At 45.9% G+C, this 24,118-nt stretch overlaps 1 protein-coding gene across 2 annotated transcripts in view; it reads right to left on the minus strand.

Annotated features, from left to right (window-relative positions):
- The window catches only part of BAZ1B (bromodomain adjacent to zinc finger domain 1B), a 67,954-nt gene that overhangs the window by 13,404 nt on the left and 30,432 nt on the right, over positions 1 to 24,118 (minus strand). For both annotated transcript variants that reach the window (XM_025211366.1, XM_025211367.1), the window contains 4 exons: positions 21,407 to 21,518; positions 8,379 to 8,477; positions 7,760 to 7,937; positions 6,373 to 6,558 (listed from right to left, as the gene is read on the minus strand). In XM_025211366.1, coding sequence (XP_025067151.1) covers positions 6,373 to 6,558; positions 7,760 to 7,937; positions 8,379 to 8,477; positions 21,407 to 21,518 — 575 coding nt within the window. The remainder of the gene's footprint in view (positions 1 to 6,372; positions 6,559 to 7,759; positions 7,938 to 8,378; positions 8,478 to 21,406; positions 21,519 to 24,118) is intronic.

Here is a 24,118-nt window from a genome sequence, read left to right on the forward strand (position 1 = left end):
GGGGTGTTGAGTCTGGCAGCAGCAGTCAGAAGGAGCTGCTATTGCTGGGGCTGTGGGGAAACGGAGTCTGGCCATGGGCTAAAACCAGCATTTTGCCCATCTCTGACAGCAGCTCCCTTAAGTGTAGGATGAAGGTTACAAGGCAGCTAGGCCGGCTCGGTTCTGGTCGTGGCTGCCTCGGACAGTCTGTGCTGCCCTCCAGTGGACACTTGTGAGCTACTCAAAACTCAAGTCTGTCAGTAAGATCCAGAGAGTTTGCCCTCAACACCATTTAGTTGGCAAATGAGTAACAGATACATCAACCACAATGACATTTGACAAGGCAAAGAGTTCTGAGCTCCACATATGAAGTCAGTTACTTTTAAATGAGACAAGATTAATTCAGTATAGTGGAAGTCCTAACACTAGTTTGCAAACTAGAAAATGAGCATTAGAAACAGAGATGTGCACCAGCTCAACCGCTGGAGTCTACACAGAGCAAGCCATGTGTGAAATCTGAAGCTCAGCACCAGGGGCTTCGAAACAAAGTTACGGCAAGGCGGAAATGCACCAGAACAGAGGAGCAATACAGAGCCACTGTGTGTTCAATTAAAACACTAATCCTCTGCTTCACAACAATGAGACGATGGCCTAGTCATGACAGGGACATAATAGGACTCAAGTTAATGTTCTTCTACCCCAGGAGAATGAAAAACAAACAGTGAAGTGTCAGATGGGAAAAAACTAAACTCTGCAGCTGACAGCAATTTAGGAGCCAAATAAAACCCATGATTTTTGCAGAGTTGCACATTCTCCTCCCCCTGAATTCGAGGAAGCACAGTGTGTATTAGATGCTTGGAAAAACACACAAACTGTTTTAATATCCTAATAGCCTTGCCACTGCTGCTGGTGTGGTACCTGAAGCAGGAGACAGCCAGGATCAGAGGAAAACTGCAGAGAAAAAAAGAGAGTGGTGGCAGACTGCAGGGCATGCTGCCATTTCTGGCAGAACATTGCTGAGGTGCTTCACATGCTGTATATAAAATTGATTTTCCAAGTAACTGTTCCATATTTTTTGCTGTTAACATAGTGGATAATGGCTGGGCCAAGATAAATCTGCAAAAGCTGTTGGCAGATTTTGTTCAGATTTTTCTTCCCAAGTCTGTGGAATGTAACAAATCTTTAGCTTTGCTTCCCAAGCTTTATGAGGCTTGGCCACTGGAGCAGTACTGTCTGGAAAGAGTTCAGACTGTTGCTGCACCTCAGAGTGCAGGAGGTTCAGTGAAGTGACCTATGCATCCTGCTGCCTGGAAGGGAGCAAATAAATAGAGAAAAATACCAAAGGACGAAGGAATAGGGTTTGCTCCCTAGTCATTCTTCAGCTCAATGCCTGCCTTGGAAAAGAGAAATGAAGAGCAGACAAGAAAGTCTATCAACTGGCAACCTGCTGCTATAACAATCCTCATGTGAACAAGTAAGAATTGAATTACTGGTTGCTGAGCTGCACTTGGAAAGCCTGGCTGCATTTCATGACTACTGCATCCAAACCTAATGCTAACAGACCTCCTGCCTGTTCCCTTACAAATGCCACTGACCAGCAGAGTGGAGATGGGTGATACACCGTCCATTCAGTCTGCTAAGGCCACTGTACCCCCCACGTTGCTCTGTGGACAGAAAACATGTGGTTACGTTTTTTTGTACTTTCCCTGGAGCTGGCTGATGGATGCATCATGAAAACTGAAACAAGCAGCTTGTTGTCAGGACACAGCCTTAAACCAGGTGAGAATTTTGCTGGTCAGGAGCATGCTGTAGAGCCAACAGGCCCTTATGTAGACAGTTACACCAACAATACACTTATCCTGATACAGCTATTTTCACCCACAGGGAAAAATGTAGCTTTTCTGGTATAAGCTGCATCCTGTAGTGTTTTGCCATACAGGGCAAGTTACTGCTATGCCCACAGCTAGTTTTACATCAAAACCATCAATGCACTGTTTTAAACCCAGGCTGATGCAGGAAGAGGAGAAGAGATGCAACTGTCTTACTACTCATTTGTGTTTCAAAACAGTGATACTTTCCCATGAAGTAATTCCATCCAAGATCCAGGCTGTGGTAACAACGCCACCTTCTGAACATTTCCTAGGACTGCACAAAGTAAGGCTCAGGTAAACAAGGGTGACAAGACTGATTACACACATGCCAAACAAGACTAGGTACGTCTAAGTAACTCCCAGCTAGACGGAGATAGTACTACACCGGCTGGGTTATAAACTGCTGCCGAGACGCAGGCAGAACAGTAAGAGACTTTTTTGTCTTCTGCTCCAGTCGGGCTGGAAACTACACCTGAACCTCTGGCTTTGGAACAGCTGGCGTGACTCAGTCACACTACACGAGTTAAGTGGTGCTGGAAAAACAGCCTACATCTGAACCCTGCTGGACACATCCCCAAACCGTGTTTATCCTACTATCCCTCCAGCTTATTTGCAAAGTGAGAGAGTAGGGATTTTAAAGCCATTTCATTAATACAAAAGGAAATTCAACGACATTAGGAAAATTAGCCTGTTTTTAACAACAGGTGCCAAAAATCTCCACTCCCAACTCCGAGGTGCATGAGGTAACACAAGTTCAACACACACTGAAGCAAAGTGTGCTAGACCAGTGGTTTTCAACCTTTTTTATTTGTGGGCTCCTAAACAATTTTGAATGGAGGTGCAGACTCCTTTGAATTGTAAGTGTGAGTATTCAAAAACTTTCGATTGATCATTGTCATCTTTTGCAGACCCCTTAGACCCTCAGGGGTCTGTTGACCAGGTTGAAAACCACTGTGCTAGACAACTGGCTTTCCTGTAACAAATGACCCTTCATGACCCAGTCCACAAGGAAAGGACAACTTAACACCACTAGAGGGAGGAGAATGATTTCACAATTTAAACACTTACTACTGTGGCTCATTTGACACCATTATAGAAAATGTCTCATTTTCCTGGGGTTTCCAACAGTTTTGAAGCCTGGCTCTGCTTTGGTGCCAGTAGAGTGACTAAAGCCTTGTCTACATAGAGTTACACCAAAACCCGTCAGAAACCATGCTAAAATTGACTCTACTGAGCACAGGTGGAGTTAAAACTGTGAAAAGGTGCCTATATCAAGTATGGCGTAATCTCATAAACATTACTGTAAATACAGACAATTGAGAGATCCCAGGCCATTTCCATCCCAGGAACAATCACCTCTAGGAACTAAGTTTTCTGTCAGGGTTTTAGGATTTGCCCATTTGCAAGTCAGTCTCCACGGTGCAACGGACAGAAGGATTTGGAACATACCGTGTTGTTTTTCTACGTAAAAAAACAAATTAGTTTGAATACTGCAAAAAAGCCCTGGACGACGTACGAATTCTCACCGACTCTACTCCAAGCACAACAGATTACTTCTCTCCCATCAAACAAGGGTTCGGTAATGTTGGTAAGAGCTCAGTGCACTGAAGAAGTTGCATCCTAGGAAGCAAACAGGCTGCCTGGTCTTCCGTTTTTAGAAGTGTCTGGGTTGATTTAACTGGAGCTTTTACCACTGCCTTCAGTGGGAACTGAGGTCAGCCAAAATGGAGTATTTTTCAAAGCCAGTCAGTTTTGAAACCCATATCCCCCCCCCACAGTGAACTGCACAGGGACTGCACACAGTTTATAGAAAATGAGGGCTGGAAGGGACCTCAGGAGGCCATCTAGTCCAACCCCTGCTCAAAGCAGGACCATCCCCAGCTAGATCACCCCAGTCAAGGCCTTGTCTAGCCAGGTCTTAAAAACCTCCAAGGATGGAGATCCCACCACCTCTCTGGGTAACCTATTCCAGTGTTTTACTACCCTCTTCCTAAGAAAGTTTTTCTAATATTATTACCCTCTTAGCCCAATGATGCAGCCAAATTTCTATCCACCTTACAGTCCATTCATCCAACCCGTACTTTCTTAGGTTGCTTGTAAGAACGTTGGGGGAGACCTTATGAAAGGCAAGATATATCATGTCCACTGTTCTTCCTGCAGCCACAGAGCCAGTCACCTCATCACAGAAGGCAATCAGGTTGGTCAGGCATGACTTGCCCTTGGTGAATCCATCCTGACTGTTCACCGTCTCCTCCAAGTGCTTAGAAATGGATTCCTTGAGGACCTGTTCCATGATTTTTTCAGGGACCAAGGTGAGGCTGACTGGTCTGTAGTTCCCTGGATCCTACCTCCTTCTTCCCTTTTTTAAAGATAGGTACTTTATTTGCTTTTTTTCAATTGTCTGGGACCTCTCCTAATCACCGCAAATTTTCAAAGTCGATGGGCAACAGCTCTGCAATCACACCAGCCAACTCCCTCAGCAACCTCAGGTACATTGGGTCCAGCCCCATGGACATGTACACGTCCAGCTTTTCCAAACAGTCCCTAACCAGTTCTTTCACCACTGTTGGCTGCTCACCTTCTCCCCAAACTGTGCTGCCCAGTGAAGTAGTCTGGGAGCTGACCTGGCCTGTGAAGACTTAAGATGAAAAAGGCACTGAGTGCATCAGCCTTTTCCATATCATCCATCATCAGGTTGCCTCCCCCATTCCGTAAGGAATCCACACTTTCCCTGACCTTCCACTTGTTGATGACATCCTTGTAGAAATCCTTCGTTACCCTTGACATCCCTTGCTAGCTGCAATTCCAACTGTGCTTTGGCCTTCCTGATTTAATCTCTGCACGCCTGAGCAATAGAGGTGTGCAAAGCAGGCAATATTCGATTCGGATTCAACCCGATTAGGGGGACAGCGATTCAATTCACTGATTCGGATCACTGTCCTGATTCAATCCAGCAGAATCTGAGGATTTGATTCTGATTTGGAAAAAAAGATTTGATTCTGATTTGGAAAAAAAAAAAAAAAATCAACGATTTAGCCACAGACACAGCTTTATACGTTTTTTCTACGTACCTCGAGGTACCCAGCACAGCTCATGAATGCCAAGATGGTGGGGTGGATGAAACGCCCTATGGGAGTGCAGCCTCCGTTTGGTGGCGGACCCGGAAGTGGACCGGAACTACTTCTGGTCCACCACTGAGCACGCGGGGGACTACCCTGCATCCCCCTGGCCCAGTGATCAGCCGCAGGGGAACCCCAGGTGCCCCCCCAGACCCAAGAGGCACCAGTCGCTGAGGCAGGAGGCGGGGTCCTCCCCGCACACTCCTGGAAGTACTTCCGGTCCACTTGCGGGTCCACCGCCAAGTGCACAGGGGACCCCCCTGTGCTCCCATGGGATGCTCCATCTGCCCCAGCTTCTCAGCATTCAGGAGCCGCCTGATACCTCGAGGTACATAAAAAAACCCCCAAACATATAAAGCTGTGTCTACAGCTGAATTGTCAAATCTCTCTGAATCGAACTGGAGGCTTCCAATTTGATTCAGAGAGACTAGTGGGCCTCCTGATTAGATTCGGATTCAGAGATTCGGCCTCTGAATTGGGCCTAATCTTGTACAAATTGAATCAGTGACCAAAGCTTCACCTACTGAGCAATACTCTTATAGTCCTCCCTAGTTGTTTGTCCAAGTTTCTACTTGTAAGCTTCATTATTTTGTTTCATCTCACTGAGTTTCCTGCTAAGCCAAGTTCCTCAATTCCATGTCATGTCTGTACCTGGATGGTCCATTTCAGCTAAAGCACCAGTACAGCTTCCTGATCAAGTGGTTGCAGTGTCCTCACCATACGGTAACCCTTTCTGAAAGGGAGTTGGCCTGCCTGGGCTCCTGCATCTCAAGCTCACATCTTCACTCCTGCCATGTAGCTTCCCTATTGTAGGCAGATGCAGTTCAAGTTGCGTGAAACCTTCAATTCAGTATCCTCTGGGTCTCCCTACTCATTTCTGTTTTTCTCATTTTTGTTCCTCTGCATGTAGCATATTACCCTGCTCAGCATCTCATTCCCCTGCTGCCCAAGAAACTTCAGCATCCCCAGCTTTTTCCGTTGGTGAAGGCATTAAGAAACTCTCATCTGCTTCACTAGTCTTTTTCAAACGATACAGCATTTCCATTACACTTTCTAAAAATACTCCCAAACAAGCTCTTATCTGCACATCTGACCAAAGTTTGGAGTCCAGCACTCCTTGTGCACTGTAATAGAACCCAAGAAATAAAACACTGGCTGGCTTAATGGTTTTAAGGAGGGAAAAAAAAAAGAGGAAGAGAGATTTAAGTACTCTAGCATAACTTAATCTCGACAAAACTCTCACTTTGTACTATAGTTGGGGCAAATTACTCAGCCCCATGACACAATTAACTGCACAGAGAATGTAAGAAAAGTAATGCTGGACTTAGGGAAATATATGGTGCATTTCTCCCATGGAAGGAAGTTATTTAAAACACAGTAAGGGACTCTAAAGTGACCAATACCTTGGCTTCTTCTGCCATTTTCTTCTCTTCATCAACCTCCTCAGCCTTGGCAAGAGAGTCGTCTCCTTGATGTTTCCTTCTCTTCTGCTTGGGGGCCATGAAACCTTGTAGGAACTTTTTAATGACACTGGCCTGGAGGGCAATCACACACTCTCCAAAATCTTTCAAGTTCTCCAATGAATACACCTGTTAGAGACAGCAGAAAACCATGTAAAATAGGACTTAACCCTCCACAACAGTGGTACTGTATACCGTTATACACAGATACCTGACAGCCACTGCACCATTTCTGCCTAAAGAAACAGAACCTTTTATTTCTAATATGCTTTTCCCCCATGATAACTAGACATACAGTAAACATTAAACAGCTCCTCACTTCAGTCACTTCAGCAGCCAGAAATAAATCAACACCAAGAAGCTCTTCTTCCACAACCAAGCACATAAAAATTTACAGTATACTAGTTACTCTGCATTCAGTCTCCAAAGAGGCCTCTGACACGTTACACTTAATATCCAATTAGCGGGTTAATTACATTTTTACTGACCTGGCCAGATGCTCATTCACTTAATAGCATGATAAAATGAAGAATAAGCACAAAGTTATTACACAAAATGAGCAATAAACTTTGTGGTTAGCTCCTAGGACGCCTTTAATTAAATGTGTGGCCAGTGCTCCGAGTCTCTGGAGGACTCTGGAGCCTTTTAAGACTCCCACGTGCTCCAGAGACTGGAAGCACCTGATCAGGGCTCCCAGCCACAGCAGGGCTTCCCTGCATCAGCAATTTGGCACTATGGGATCTGATGCAGGATCCCACAATCATGTTTCCTACCATGCACTTGTAACATGGCAGGAAACAACTGTTGGAATCCCACATCAGATCCCATCACACCTTTACATTAACATCTGCCAGGGGCCTTTGCACTAAGTTAAATAAGCTCCCTTGTGCAAAGGTACTCTTAATGTGCACTAACTTGCAGGAAGGTAGTGTGATTAGCGAATGCACTGCAGGTTCACACTCTAGCTCACTGCACACTATCCTGTGTAGACAAGTCTTTAGTCTCCTCATCAACATAGCTAAGGATTCTTCATTGATTTCAGAAGCAGGTCTCTACCACTGCCCCAAGCCCTGAAGACTGATCCTGAACTGGAAGTTTTCAATTTTTTGGGGTCTCCAAGAAGTGACACCCCATCATGAAACCTGCTAGTACTGACAGAGAAGCTAGACTTGCTGCCGAGGTGAACTCTCTCATGTGCTTTTTGGTTCATGAGAAAATACTGATGTTCAGAAACCCATGAAGTGTGAGCTTTGGGTATTTGGTCTTTGTCTGTCCTAGATTTTTCATACTCAGAGCACGAGCTTAAAGTATAATTCCCTTCTTCTCTCACCTTGGTTTCAAACTCTGACGTCACATCAACATATCCCAGCCCTCCTTTCTGTAGCCGTGTGGCAACCTCAATGAGATCACTTCTGAGGTAGTTCAGCAGCTCCTGATTACCATCACAGGACTTCAGGCCCAGGTTCTGTTTCCGAGCCAAATGGATAGAATGTGCAACATCCTGATATCTGGAAAAACAAGGAGAACTTTAGAACATGTCCGTGCCACTAGGTAAATTGTGTCCCATTATGGATAGAGTATGAAGAACAAAGTAAGCCCGACTCCAAAGCAGATGCAGGCTTTATCAGCTACAGCAATGAATAACTCTTAATGACATTTTCAAAGGAAGCTGTGACTCTGCCTCTAGAAGATAGAGAAGCAGACCCCTATTATGTCCAGCTGTCACTGGATCAGTTTAAGAGATACAGGACATCTCAGATCAGTGAAAGTCTAATCTGTCAAGAACTTGCAATAACAGGCTCAAAGAAAAGCAACCTCCCTTGTTACCTTTCTTTTGGGCATATGTGAATACAGGCTTGCTTTAATGCTTCAGTGTGGCAGCAAGATTTAACCTGCGTAGAATGTGCCTGCCTTGGACAAAGAGCCTGCAAACAGATGAGTGGTCTGACCTTTTCTGCAGCCGCTCCCTCAGCTGACTCTCTCTTATCCCTTGGGCATGCAGGGAATCCAGCAGCTCATCCAGATCCTTCTGGCTATCACAGAGAAACCTGTAAGACAAGACATGCCCACCATCAGCTCTGCTCCCTCAGGCAATACAAAAACCTCCTCTGGAGACAGGCATGGATGAGTCCTGACTTACAGCTATTTGTGAACTATTTTTCAATTCCACAAGGCATGGTGACCAACTGTTTCAATTATGCTGGCATAAGAGGCCTGACTAAGGCCAGCCCCATATGCCATGGCTTGGATCCAGCCAAATTCAAGATGGAGAAAAAAGTAGATGGGAAAGAAAATCAGTTTTATTTATGTCAGATTTTGGGGGATTTTTTTTCAGGGTTAGATTTGCTTACAACTGGCATTTGAATTTACAGCCATCTGTCTCAAAGGCTAGATTCACTAAATTATAGCCTTTTAAAGTAAAATGAACATCAGTTTGATGTGCCGGAAAGGACTGGCACGTTATACATGGCATAGCACAGCAATTTCATCACATGCCTTGTATAGTCTTCAACTTTATTTAGTATTTTCTTTGAGCTGATAAAATACGAAAGCAAAGAGTCTGGTCTGAGCTGTGACTGCTGATGCTCACAGATTTTTTTCTGTTAAGGTCACCCACTCTTGCAGGTGCAGCAGTTCTTACTCATAAGCTGGTGGCAATAACTGAGAAAGCTCGTGCAGGATTCTCATCCCCCAAGCCTGTCTGAACATGAACTTTAGGGCTATTGCATCTGCACGAATCTAACAGTGCAACACCCTACAGAGTACTATGTGCAGGGGGCTACAGAAGTACTCTGGCATTACCACTGAAGGACCATCGAATCGGATCTTTTGTGCCAGATATAAGATTACAACCAAGTACAGGTTGAGACCAATCTGTCCAGTTGTTTTGTTACCCTTATTTTTAAGGTGCTGTGGAATTCCCCTTCCAGTTGAGACTGGTAGAAAAATTGTCACAGCCTAGATATCCCAAGGTTGAAGCAGAAACTCCTTTGTTTGAAGACCAGAGATGCCAAAACTGGGTTTCAAATAGAAATTGTTGCAATTTTGACCACAGATTGGCTAACATCGCTCCACAATGGAGGTCCTAGTTAACCTTCCCGACTATTCTGGCTGTGGTTCTCTTGGTTGCATGTGTATGAATTAAGGCAGGGGTGTCAAAGTGGACTCATATGCAGCATGCACTGGACTGATCCTGTGGGCAGGGCCCAGAACATGCCACATGCGGCACCTCCCTAGCCCAGCTGCTCTGGGATGTACACATGCAACGGGACCCACTGCACTACTTCTAGTGATCAACTGGCAAATTCATGCATTTATAATAGGAAGAATCTAAGATGTTCTAGCTAAAGAAAGGCTGCAGAACACCTCTGATAAATCTGGCATTCATTTAGCCTCCAAATCCAAGGAAGAATTAGTGATACCAAATCCAAGGTATTATCAGTGTTAAACATATGCATTGCAGTACTGCTAAAGGACCAACCAAAATATGGAAATGATGTAGGCTGAGCTACTAGTGACTGCCCTATAGATATCTGATATAGGAGTATTTCTTAGATATGCTGGGGAGACTGTTTTGAGCCCTGATTCCATCTAGATAGGGCTTACTAGCTAGTAATAAATTGCACTGCATGGAGTGATCCATCTGGAACAATCTCTGGGAAGAGTTGCCACGACCTTCCAAAGCCTCACTCAGGACCACAAATAAACTGGTTGGTTTTTTAATGCATCTCTGTCCAAAAAAAATAAAAAGGAATAATTGAATGTATGAAGCACTGATCCTCCAATGTTAGACTACTGGCTGGGAAGGAAAACAGGGAGGTTGATTATTTGATTTATGTGAAAAAAGTAGACATCTCCTTGGTAAGAAACTCACTTAGCACGATTTTACTTCTGTAGAAAACATTATGGAAAGAGAAGAGGGGACGGGGGTGTCAGGCATTACTTCTTAAACCTCTTTCCTAGCTGGGGATATAGCTTGTGGTCCTAAGAACAAGATGCTGGAGATAGTGTTTATATGCAAGGCTACCCTTAAGGCCCATACATGAAGGGCCCAGAATGTGAAAGGCACCTAGATGAGAAGACGACAAACACAAACCATGCATTTTAGGAATCCTGAAGCAGCGGGATGAGAGAATGCTGTATGGAGTTTGAACAGGAAGATGATATTTTGAAGTGCCAACTATGCAAAAATCAGACAAAACCAATGACCATAATTGCTGTGAAACATCCAAAATTAGTCCCAAAATCTTGGAAACAGCAGTTTGCAAAGGGTTGAGACCTCGTAAAACCCAGATAAAAACTGTGCCACATTAATTTAGAAACTGATCTAGGGAAAGGATCACCTGGATCCCTATAAGACATCCTTGTTGTGCTTTACCTGGCCAACAAATTTCATTCAATTCTGGGAGACTCATCAGCAGTGGAAAAGAGACAACAGTGGCATATCTTGAATTGATCTGTCAAACAAACTGAGTATCATTTTGACTAGACTGCCTCATCTTCCTTAAAACCCCAGACCCTGAGAACAAAGGTCTATAGGCATTCTGGAGAAACTTTGGATTGATACCACCTCTGGAGCAGAAAAGGGGTCATTTGTTGTTTTTGTTTGGTGGCAACCTGGGGAGCCCTGAGGAACACATACAGGTCTTTCAGTCATCATTCAGGCTTGGCTCAGTGACTTCTGCTGAGGTGATCTGCCAAGTCACAGATGATTCCTTAGAGAACTATGGAGATGGCACCATTTCCATAGCTTTAACAAGTTCACTCATCTTGGTCAAGAAGCAGTAAACAGACTGTAGAAGTGTTTGTCAGAATTGTCACTGTAGTTCTTTTCAACAGCAGTAGAAATGCTGAGCATTTCTGAGCATAATGAAGTAGGGACAAGGGCTTTGTGGGACTATATGCCTGGAGTCCTTAGATCAGGGGTGGGCAATTATTTGGGCCCCAAGGACCACATAGGGAGCTTTGATGAGCTGTCGTGAGCTGGGTCAGCATCCCTCCCCTCTACAACAACTCATCGAAACTCCCTATGGAGCTTTGGGTGGGTGGGAAGCAGTGTTCAGGAACAGGACAGATGTAAGCCACTTCCTGCATGCCCTACTCTGTTGTGGGGAGGATGGCAGGGGGTGTATGGAGGTGTGTGGAGGGGCATGTGCGGGTATGGGGGGGGGCTGCCTAGGAGCATTCCATTGGTGAGGAGAGGGAGGAGAAGACAGAGGGAGCATGCAGCAGAGCTCACCCAGTTGGCCAAGCCCCGCCCGGGGCAACCTGTGCCGTGCTCCCACATACCCACATTTGCCAGCCCTGGCCTAGGCCCTGGTCAGCGCAGCTTCTGGCCAGGCTCGCATCGTCACCAGGAAGCAAGGGGGCACAGTAGCACCCAGTTGGCTGCAACCACACTGAGAAGAGACCCACAGGAAGCTGTGTGCTGCCTAGGCCCTAGGCCCCTGGGGCTGCTCTTCTCCCCTCGCCTCCAGCTGCAGCTCCTGCCACGCAGCTCTGGGCAGGCAGGAGGGAAGCTTCAGCCAGATGGCTCCTGTCTAGGCATACAACTCTGGCTCTAGCCCCCAGCTGCTTTTCACCCACCTGGTGTGATGAGTGACAGGAGCCACTCAACTGAAGTTTCCCCCCTGCCTGCCCAGAGCAGCACAGCAGGGGCAGGGGCAAGGGGAGTGGAACAGCCCCATCAGCCCAGGCTCCAGCCAGCGTGCAGCTTCCAGTGGGGCTGTTGCTGCTGCAGCTGCAGCCGCTCAGGTGCTGCTGCGCTCCCCTTGTCTCCAGCAGCCACTCCTCCCTGTGGGAAGTGAGGGGAGCAGAGGAGCATCTGGCTAGCTGCAGCCACACTGGGAACAGCCCTAGCAGAAGCTGTGTTGGATGGGGCCAGGGCCAGCGTGGGCTGCCCTAAAAGGAACAGGTGGCACTCAGCCCCACATGGAGCAGTGCAGGGGCAGTCATGGGCCGTATTTTGCCCACCCATGCCCGAGATGAACCACCCAAGTACTTATAGAGGCATTCAGTGTAGGAGGAAGGGGTGCAGAAAGTTTGAGAATTAGACTATGAGGCCAGGGAAGAGCCATAACAAAGACAAGCATTTATATCAGAGGCAGGCAAAGTCTGGCCTGGGGTGGACTGCATTTCCCAGCAGGTCTCCATTGAGACCCCAGGAGCAGCAGGGCCATGACAGCATAAGGCCAGCATCTCCATGGAGACCAGGTGGAGTAGTGATTGCAGAGCTGGTTAGGGAGCTGCTCCAGGGCCAGGGTTGGGATCTTGCAGCGGTGACAGCATGGCTGGAGCTGGGGCAGAGCCACGACCTGCTGTTTGCACACCCCTGGGGCAGTAGATCACGGCTCTGCCCTGGCTCCAGCTCACACAGTCACCAGCACAAGACCCCTGTCCCAACCCTGGAGCAGCTCCCCACCCAGTCATGTGCCCTGCCAGCGCACCGTTCTCCACAGAGAACCTGGCCCTGCATTGTCATGACTCCTGGGGTCTCCATAGAGACCTGATGGAGCGATGCAGGCAGGAGTTGCTGGGAAATTGAGTCCAGCCACTGGCCGGATCTGCCATTTTGCCCATCCCTGATCTATATGAATTTGTGTAATCTGCAAAGGAACATTTCAGTTTGAGATGGGATATATCCTGCCCCCCATTTTTTTGGTTTGTATGGGGCAAGTGGGAGAGGAAGAGAACAACAAAATACTAGGAACAGAAACACACCAAATCTCTGTAAAAAGGAGGGGAAATGGGGTAGGGGGCAAGGACTAAAATTTTTTGAGACTGTGAAGAAATCCTCTTCTGTCTGTCCCTGGTTGGGGACATTTCATACAACTCTCTTTCACTTGCCTAATTCAGGTCAACCTGGTCACCTAGGCAACTGGGCTGTAAAAACTCCTGAGGGGAGGGGAGGTGCCTCTGCCTCTCTTCCAGGGGCAGTGTTTTCGAGCTCTCAAGCATGGACCTCCAGAGTGAGTCGCTCTCTGGATGCATTTGCAAGTACAAATCTGGAATTTGGCTACTTGATTAGAATAAGTATTTCAGTTGTGTATAAAAGGGCCACTGAGCCCAGTTTTGGATCGACTCAATTTATTCTGTTTTTTTCTATTTCCTTTTGTTCCAATTCCCCTCCCCTACCCTCTCCCCCTGATCAATAAAGAGCTATCTGGTTCAGAGTACCCGGCTGCGAATTCCTTAGGGGAGAGGCAAGCCTTTATCATTCCCTTTGCTCAGCCAGCTAAGACAGGCTTGGCTTTTTACTTTCCTCTGGTACAGAAGGCTACCTTTGGATGCTTCAAACTGAAAGAATCACTCTGAAATACCACTGTGGGCAAAGCACCGCCAAGGCTTGCAGGGTCTGTGTACCCCAGGCTGCACAGAGTCCTAACAGAGACCAGTGCCAAGGTGGTGGCAGCATTACCCCTGGTTTCCAAGTGTTCTCCGGGAAGGAGGACAGCCAGACATAGGCTCCCCAGGGAAGACTCACGAAGCGTGGTTTTGGGCCTGGCACAGTGAGATAGGTGGATCTGTAGTAGCCACCTCCTACTGTGTTGCCACAGGGACCACCTCTGGGAACATCAAATACTAATCTCTGAGAGAATCTAAGCCTATACTTAAGGAAAATGGGACCAAAAAATAGAGAAACATAGGAATAGGACACTGCTCTCAATCTGATCCAAAAGTTTGATACTGGAAAGATGATATTAGGTAGTGGTTGTAAGATACTGTGGAGGCAGATGTGAAATTTTCTTCAAGAGTAGCCAGAGGCTCCCTATTTCCAATAGGAGAAAGTTGTAGATCTGAATTTATTCTAGTCACTTAAGGGTTTTCCCCAGGTAATAGGTACATAGTTATCCAGGGACTTCAATGTGTCTTGAGTCCTTTCAGGTACAGAAAGAATCAACTGTGGTGGAACTCTATGAGGTTTGGTCTTCCAAAGAAAAGATACTTTGTATTTGTTTGAACTTTTCTGGAAATCTCCAAAGATTGGAGCTGCATGATGTGGCCATAGATGTTTAGGATTGCTTAGAAGGAGGTTCTAGCTATAAATTTGTCCTCTGAAATGATAAATCAGATCAGCCACTATTACCTGAACAGTGAACTGAGGGGTCACGAGAAAGACTCAGGGGTCATGAATGACCACAAGATGAACATGAGCCACCAATGTGATGCCACAGCTGGCAAAGCAAATAAAAAACTCTGGCTTGCATCTACCAATGCATCTCGAGCAAGACCCAAGTCGTCATCCTCCTGCTTTACTTAGCCTTGGTGAGGCTGCAGCTGGGGTACTGAATCCAATTCTGGGCTCCACACTAAAAAGGATGTGGAGAAGTCTGAGAGAGCCCAGAGGAGAGCCACACACATGATTAGAGGTCAAGAGAACAGGACTTATGAGAAGCTGAGAGGCATAGGACTCTTCAGCTTGGAGAAGGGAAGGCTCAGGGTTGACTTGGTAGTAACCTGTAAATATATAAGGGGTGTGCATGGGTGTGCACCAGGAACTGGGAGAACGTCTGTTCACCAGGGCACCTGAAGGGAAGACAAGGTCTAACGGCCACAAACTGCCGGAAGACTGTTTTAGACTGGACGTAAGGAAAAATTTCTTTACTATCAGAGTCTGGAATAGACTCCCCCCAGAAGTGGTGCAAGCACCTGCTCTGAATACCTAAAAGAAATGCTTGGATGTTTATCTTCCTGGGGTGATCTGACCCCAGCTACCTTCCTGCCCTTTGGGCAGGGGGCTGAACCCAATGATCTTGCAAGGTCCCTTCCAGCACTAATGTCTGTGAAGTCTATGAACAGTCTTACTACATACCAGGTAATAGTCATTTAGCAAATAGGGACTGATTAGTTGGCTCTCTGCAGTTGTAGAGAATGTAAAAAAGGACACTGAAGCCTGGTATTAAATTCTTGCTAGCACCTTCATGCTTCATACCAGACTCTTTAGCACTGCCTAAAGATCTATTACTACCGAATTTACTCAAAGAGATCATCCTGATTATAATAACCCAACACCCCAATAATTACATTTGACATATGAAAAACGTGTGTGTTATAATTTTCCAGATACAGAATCTAATTATTGGAGGTTTGCCTTCAATTTATCTCCCTCCTACCCCTCCCCAACTGCTACAGCAGGCAAAATGAATTAGGGGGATCCAGTAGCCCTTTGCTTTCTGTTTCCCCTCAAGTGTTTCCCCTGGCAGCTCCTTCCTCCTCTCTTTACTGTCAGATCCTGCTCTCCCTGAGCACATGGAAATGAGGAGCAAATCTGTAAACAATAACCTTGAAATTAACCCATGCACTCAGTTTATCCAGTACAGATGCATGTTACTTTTTCTTGAAACTGCTGCAAGTTTCAGCACAGGTACTCCATAAACACACTTTTGAACAGTACTTTGGCACCTACTTTTACATAATACAAACTATGCATAATATTACCCCAAACCAAAGGCTCATGATTTACCACATAGTTCATTGGGCTGGGCTCTACCAGTCAACAGCATTTCAAACCATGGTCATCTCACAGCTCAGCACTGCTCAGTGTGTGTGTATGCTCCAGATATCCCACAAAAAGATCCATATGCTAATGACTCATGACTGGAACCAGGTGTTCTTATCACAAGTCTGGGGACATTCCAAAAATTTATATACAGATGAGGTGCAGGGCAACCTGGTCCACCTTCAGCTAATCTTATGCACCAGGTTGAGAGAGGAGCTGACAGAGTGAACTCTGTGAAATATCAGTTCACCATAACTTGGGGAAAAAAATAAAAATAAAATCAGTGGCGGGGGGGACTGCACTTAATGCGCACTACCATGTCTTATTCAGATGGGCTACACTAAACTATCTTTATGGTAGTTTCCCACTGTAGGCCGTGTGTTTTGGTTGCATTTAAATCATCTTCATAGTTGGTGTTCATTGCTTTTGGCAGCAGTTTAATAATAAACAATGTATTCAGTGAGATTTTGCTGTATGGAATAAGACGACGAAGAGGTTTTTTTCCCCCTGTGCCAACTGGAAGGAAAAACACCTCGTCTTGTAGGCAAGTAAATACAGAAGATCACTTATTGATGCTACCAGCAAACATTTTTTCGGCACTAAAAAATGTGTACTGTTGGTGGTAGTAGGCTCCAATGCTCCAGCTAAGTAGTCAGCACCACCTCTAGAACACATTTACTGCTCACTTTTACTTGCACATTCTCTAGAATCAAACAAACAGATTCTTACTCAGGTATCACTCTGTTCTCCAACTTCTGAGGATTCCCCAAGTACAATTACTCCCAGATCACACCCTTGTTCACCCACTATAGACACAGGCTACCCAGAGAGCTCACCTATCACATCATAGTGTCATCAGGCCTCAGCACTGCCTCAGTTTTATCACTTTATAGTAGTAGTCTCAATGTTTTTGGACTTGTGGCACCCTTTCATAACTTTTGTGAATTGAGTAGTAACCACTTTTCAAAAAACCTAATTTATATATTATAGTGCTTACCTCTTTGCAGAGGCAAGGCAGTAGGGTAGGGGACCATCTAGGCAGGGACAAGTGTGAGCCTGTGCTTATCTGCTTAATTTATTTGCTAAGGGGTAAGCTGGACACGAGCCCAGGGGCCCCTTCCAATTCAGGGCCCTGGGATCCTCATCAGCAGGGAAATAAAAGCTGCAGTTTTACACTCGGCACCCATTTTTTGGCACCAAGTTTAAAACTGTGGCTTTCACATTTGCTTCCCTGGGAGCTGGAAGCAGAGCCCCTCTCCCACCAATGGGGCTGGGGGAGCCGCGCCTGGGGAAGGTGGGGGCAGGTTGGGGAAGAGGAGGTGTGAGCTGGGCTGGGAGAGCTGTGCCCCCCTGCCAGAGGGGGGCAGTGGTTCGGGCCAGCCAGGCCAGGAGCACCATGTCACACTGCACTTTTGCAGGTGGTGGCACTGGGAGGGCCTTAGGAGCTACAACCCACCAAAATTTGCCCCCTTGGGGGCAGCTGACCTACCCCTCCAGTGCCATCACCGCCTGCTTGCGGTGTTCCTGGCCAGGTCCAGCCCAGCCCTCTGTGTCTGCATGGGATAGCTGGGCAGCTGGTCCCTGCACAAAGTGTGACAGGGGCTGGGTGGGCAGTGAAACTGAGCGGCAGGCAGTTGGGAAAAGGGAAGCGGGGGCAGGAGAGGGCAGAGCTGTCAGTCTGCATGTAGGTCTCTGGGTGGGTGGTCCGTGCATGTGTGGGGGTCAGTGGATCCGTGTCCATGTGCAGAGAGTAAAGGTAGAGTGCGTGCATCTGTGTCTGCGCACCTGTGTGTGCACATGTATGTGAGGGGTGTAGGTTGTAGAAGGGTTGGTCTAAAGACATGAGCAGACAAGGTTCTTTGGGTAAATCTGATATCTCTTATTAGACCAACTAAATAGTAGGAAAAAGTGTTCTTAGGAACATTTTGGGTTTAAAAACCCTTTGTCAGGCTGAGGAAGCATCTCCAGTTGGTGTGTGCTCTTCCTGGATGGAATGAATAGCCAGAGGCTGGTCTGCATGCAAGGCAGTCAATGAAAATATAAAAAACTGAGGTGTCAGTGGGTGAGAGGTGGATGAATGCAGCAGGTAAATAGTGGAGAGGTAACTTGGGAAGTCAGATGTCAAGCAGGTTACAATCGTGTCATAAATCCATTGTATACTGTTTAGTCCATGATTTTTTGTATCCAGGAGGTTGATGAAGTGAAGTTCATAGGCTCGTCTGTGAAAAGTGTTTTGTGAATTCCCTTTGAGGATTACAACTGGGAGATGGGGGAGAGAGTGGTTTTCTTGTGAGAAATGTCCCCCCGCTGGTAACTGGGTATTCTTGCAGTTGTTTTTTCCCCTACATATTTTCCATCAGGGCATTTGGTGCATTGGATGAGATATACAATGTTTCTGGAGGTACAGCTGTAATATTCAGGAACGCTGATGGTTCTGTTGTGGGGTGTAGTAATTGTGGGGGTGGTGAAGATATATGTTGGCAGGTTTTGCATTTCTTGTCATGGCGTGGTCTGAATCCATTCAATGCGTTTTTGAGCTGTAGGAAGTTTGCTTCTGGTGATGAGGTTAGTGAGGTTTGGTGCTTGTTTGAAGGCTAGGATGGGTGGTTCTAGGAAGATCTCTTTAAGAATTGGGTCTCCTTCTAGCATGGGTTGCAATTGTTTCAGGATTTCCTTTATAGGTTTGAGGGAGGGGTGATACGTCATAACCAGTGGTGTGCAATTCACGGGGGTTTTCCTTCTGTACTGCAGCAATTCTTCACATGGCATCCAGATAGCTCTTTGAAACGTGCGATCTCTCTCTCTGGAGGGAGTGTCCTTGTTTAGTGAAAGCCTTTTTAAGATTTGTGAGTTGAAAATCCTGGGCATTCTCCTCAGTCCAAATTCAGTGGTATCTGAGGGCTTGGCTGTATATCACAGCTTTCTTGGTGTGTTTAGGCTGACTGCTCGTTATGTGAAGATATGCATGTTGGTCTATGAGTTTCTTGTATAACGTGGTCTATATTTTATCATTCTGGATGATGATCATAGTGTCTAAAAAGGAGATGGTGATGGAGTACTCAAGAGATAGTCAGATGGAGGGGTGATGATTGTTGAATTTCTGATGGAACTCAGAGATTGCAAGTTTTCAGTCCAAATGATGAAGATGTCATCGATACATCTTAAGTATACCAAGGGTTTGATGGTGCAGTCTTTGAGGAATTCTTTTTCCAGGTGGCTCATAAAAAGGTTAGTATACTGTGGGGCTATTTTGGTGCCTATAGCTGTGCCCGTGGTCTGGAGGAAGTGTTGGTTATTGAAACTGAAGTTGTTGTGGGCGAGGATGAAGCGTATAAGGCCAGTAATATCTTTAGGTCTTACACGGAGTTGTCATCTTGCTCTTGCAGGCATATAAGGCAGGCTTGGATGTACCAACATCCAAGGGTGTTGTTGGGAAGGTGGTCTGTTTTTTTAAGTTTTTGTAGAAATGTTGTAGTCTCTTGGACAAAACTTGCTCTTAAATTGCTTGTCACCCAAAGGACTGATTTGACAAAACCCACTGACTATCCACTGATTCTCTCACCCACTGACTCCTCAATTTACATTTTCACTGACTGGCTTGCATACAGCCCAGCCTCTGGCTTTTTTACTATTCATTCCGTCCAGGAAGAGCATACACCAACTGCACATGCTTCCTCAGCCTGATGAAGGGGTTTTAAACCCAAAAGCTTGCTAAGAACAAGTTTTCCAACTATTTAGTTGGTCTAATAAAAGAGATCAGATTTACCCAAAGAACCTTGTCTGCCACATGTGTGTATGTATATTTGGCCACAGCAGGGGCGAAGAGCAAGCAGAAGAGGTGGGCATGTGCCCCCCAAGCCTCCCCCGCCAGCACTAGGAGGGGAAAGGGCCCCTCTCCCCACAGGTCAGCTCCCATGGAGGGAGAGGGCCTCCAATTTTGTGCTTGCCCAGGGCCCCAGTAGACCTTAATCTGCCTCTGACCACTGCCCATCACTTAATGGAACAAGTCTGCCACACAACAGGCATGGCTCAAAGCCAAAAGGTCTAAGGTTCATCCATCTGGCAAGAATGCACATTAGTGCTATAGTCACATAAGAAAATGTTTAAAAATAAAACAAAAAGGGTTGTCAACTGAATAGAAACACATCCTTGAAATAACTTATTATTTTAAAAATTACCAGCCTGTAGCACTTCTTCATTGAATCAGTCAGACAGCAAAGAGTTCCCTTGGATAGGCGGGGGCAGCAAGAACAAATTGAGAGGCAGTTGTGGCCTAGCGTGTGTGCTTTCACACGAGAAGGAAGGACACAGTGCAGGATACAGGCTGGACCCAAAAACACACTACTGGTTAAAAGGTTCTAATCTCATATGCATGTGGTTCACAAATGCCACAAATGAAATATATGCAAACAATGACTCAAAGGAAAAACTAATCTGTTAACCAGCTCTCTGCTCAGAAAAGAATTAGCCAGATAGGTAGCCAGCGTACATTTTGAATGCATTAAAGAAAGTGCTTTGGCTCGTGTTCCAAAGAATGAGCACCAACATTGCTTTCTGAAGTAAAAGGTTGAAATAATCTATTAAATCAAAACTCTCACTGATGACTTAAATTACCAATTTCTAAAGTCAATCCATTCAGGCCAAGTCTGATGCGATACTACTAGCAAATCAGTCTTACTGCTTCTTGGATCAGCTGCCTTATTACCCACGATTAATGGTAGTATACATCATGCTTCAAAGGTACAGGGTGGGATGCTACTAAATTAAGGATATGAACAGATGAACAAATTGCATTGAGTTTAAAAAGGAGGGAAGTGGGAAGAGACTTACTGTGGCTCAGTGATGCTCAGGAACTGTGTCTGCTCCTGTCCCATGGTAAGTGAAAGCTAAAACTGGGGCAGCTTATCCCTGAATGAAAAATGAAACACGGCTAAGTTACCGTGGTTTAGCTTCTAAGTACCGCAGGACAGGAGTAGAACCATAAACCAGGTACCATGGAGCAGCTGACACACAGTAAATCACTACTTCTTACATTTAGTATAACTTTGTTCATCTGCTCATGCCCTAATTCACCTATTAAGTGGGACAGCTGAAAGAGTAAGAGTCAGGCTACAGAAGGTACCATCATGAATTAAAATACGAAGCACCATAACCAAAATAATGCCGAACATTCCTATTATGTTGCGCCTTACTACAAAAGCAGAACATGCTCTGGTATGTGACAAAGTAGAATAATCTGTTCCTTAAAAGATATTTCTACTTGACTTCCTACACTGCAATCTTCTCTCTGGCAGTGAAGGCAGGCCATACTAGGTATTAGCCTTTATAAAATAGCCAAGGAAGATTAGAAACCCCAAATCTTTTTCATAAAGTCAAGACACCCCATTTCTGAGATCAAACTACATACTCAGCCAGTTTCACTGATCTCAAGTTCCCTGGCTATAAACAGAGAAGAAAAATCATGTGAAAGCATATTACCATAAGTTTTGTCCCTGTTTGGGTACAGTGGTCTCTATGCAAAGGTCTGTAACATGCAGAGATCCATGATGAGTGTTCACTCTGCCAGCTGCAGCCAAGCTCTTCCGTTTATCTGAAAAACATGTACACACTTAAATGCAGCCTCATTCATGTCGCCTTTAGATCACATGTCATTTTGTACCAGTTAAACAGCTTGTATCATCAGCCTGCTGCTGGAGCCTGAGGAAAGATGTTTGTGCCTCAAAGCTTGCAAAGAAGAATTTTTCCAACTATTTTAGTTGGTCTACTAAAAGATATCGGATTTACCCGCAGAACCCGTCAGCCTGCTGCTAGAATTCTGAGGCAGCAGAGGGCAGAACCACTCAGACGGCCTCTTTTTCACACTAGGCTGAGGAAACAAACTAAAATCAACACTGATTATGCTTTCAATAAAAACAGTTTCTGTCTTAGTAGCTACAGAGAATATATCACTGTAGTAGTAAGGCACGTTTCAAGAAATGAACAAGTGGTTGTTATAAATAACAATTATTGCATCTTTACACACTGAACCTTTCTTTGCTATAGAGATAAATTCAGAAGATTCTCTCAGATTTGAAAAATCTTTTATTCCCAGCTACTACATCTGGTCTTTTTCCTTTTGTGAGGAGTTCAGCGGATAAGTTAAGTTACTTTAGAACCAATAAAGATATGTACACTTTTTTACATGCAGTATCTAATTATTCAAAGAATGTATGCACGTGCTATGAAAATATATGCATCGATTCCCATGTTGCACATATAAAAGCTCCTTGCCTGTGCAAATGAATTAAGTGAAGCCATAAACCACATTCTCTCCTCCCTCCACTAAAGCATACGTGATGCAGGACTTCGCAACAGAAGGTCTCTGCTGACACTACTAGTATGGGGTACACAGTCACATTGTTAAGGTTTGGTGAAAGCAGCTACTAGAGGCTGCTTTGTTTTAAAAGAATCTCCTGAAGACTTCATTTTGCTTCTTAGATAAAGTTGTGTCTGGTGGAAAGCAAAATGTCTAACACCCAAATGTCTAAGATTGGATTTTGAATGTCATAAGAAAAGCAAGTCATCCAATCAGCTTGGGAGCTCTCTGCAGATACAATCAACATTTTGGCAGTTTCTCAGGAAAATGAAGCAGTGAATACTCTTTGAAGAAGGGAAAAAGGCTAGGGAGAAGCTACTCTCTTGTGGAAAACTAAAATGAAATAAGTGGCAAAAGAGGCAGTACTGCAGACTGAAGGATTCTCTCAGCAGAGGAATATATTGCTTTAAACACATCCAGAGTCTATTAGCCAAAAAACAAGAAATGGTACTGGCTGATGTTCAGGAAGAGACTAGATTCCCTGTGAAGACTCCTCCTTCCCCTTCTACTCTGTTCATGAATGTTGCCCTTCCAGCAGCTCAAGTGCTTCCCTGCCCGATTACCCTGAGGGCAGAGGGCAGCAACTTCCCCTCTCCAGTATTGCTTCATGGAGTGTGGGTCGCTAAAGCAATGTGAACAGTCCAGCTTTGGGTATTTTAATGAGTCATGAGTGTTTAAGTACAAGCCCATGTTGGAAGGGACAAAAGGAGCATGGGCAGTTTTATTTTTGGAGACGTGAAGCAGTAGCTCAAGGTTCACTTCAGTTTGGAATTAAAAGGCAGGGCAATTGTGATCACTCCACAGCTGCAGGGGTCAACATCCCCGTTCCTGGTTTCATTCAGAGCTCTGGAAGGCTGCAGTTCCTATTTACCTTGTTTATTTAATAGTAAGCACACTTCTCCATAGGATGGTTACTTGCCACTGTAACAGTGAGATGTAGTCAGTGAGAACCCTACTGTATATGGGCAGGTGCCTCATGCCTCCTTATTCTCCCATAGAAGGTCATTCTAGTCCAGTGACTGGTGCTGGTCTAGACTGGACAAGCACCTAGCTGGGGTCATTTGACCCTAGCAGTCTTCCCTGCCCAGGGCAGGGGGGTGGACTCAATGATCTACCAAGGTCCCTTCCGATCCTAAAAAAAAAAAAAATCTATGAAATCAATGATTCTCAGCCAGGTTGCTGCAAGATCTTTGTATGGGTGTGGCAGTGCCTGAGCTCTGTGCAAGCAGGTAAGTGCAGTGCTCGCTCCGTGCCCCAGAGTCCTGTGGGCAAGAGGCACGATGGCTGCCTCCCCCCACCTGCTGGCAGCCCGTGCACTGGCCACTCTGAGCAGCGGGGTCCACAGTGGCAGGTGGATTTGTGGGCAGGCAGACACACAAATGCAGAGCCATGTTTATCAGCCATGTTTGCCCGCACAGCTCCTCTCATACTCTCAGGGCAAGCAAGAGGGATCACAGGGGCAGGTGGCTCTGTGCATGCAAGTCCCTGGAGGAGAAGCCACAGCAGCACGGCCTGGCACCTGCCCCCTCAGGGACAAAGGGGGTAGGAAGGAGGTTCCTTTCCTCCCTCCCTCCCAGGTCTCATGTTTTTTGTACCCCTCCCCTCCCCGAACCTTCCCTACAATGCCCATGTGCTTTGTGTGCAGCTCAGCACCTCATCCCCACCAGCTGGGTGTCCCCAGGCACTGTTCATTTTGGTCCCAGGGCTGGAGTTTAGGGGGGGTCCCTGTCCCCAAAAGATAACTAAGAGCAGAAATTGGCCCACCAGCTCCTGGCTCCCAGGCCCAGCAGTGACCCGGACTCGCATGTAGGGAGTTGAGGTGCTGCACTGGGAGC

The sequence above is a fragment of the Alligator sinensis genome, unplaced genomic scaffold, assembly GCF_000455745.1.
Source record: "Alligator sinensis unplaced genomic scaffold, ASM45574v1 scaffold773_1, whole genome shotgun sequence".
Taxonomy (NCBI): Eukaryota; Metazoa; Chordata; order Crocodylia; family Alligatoridae; genus Alligator; species Alligator sinensis.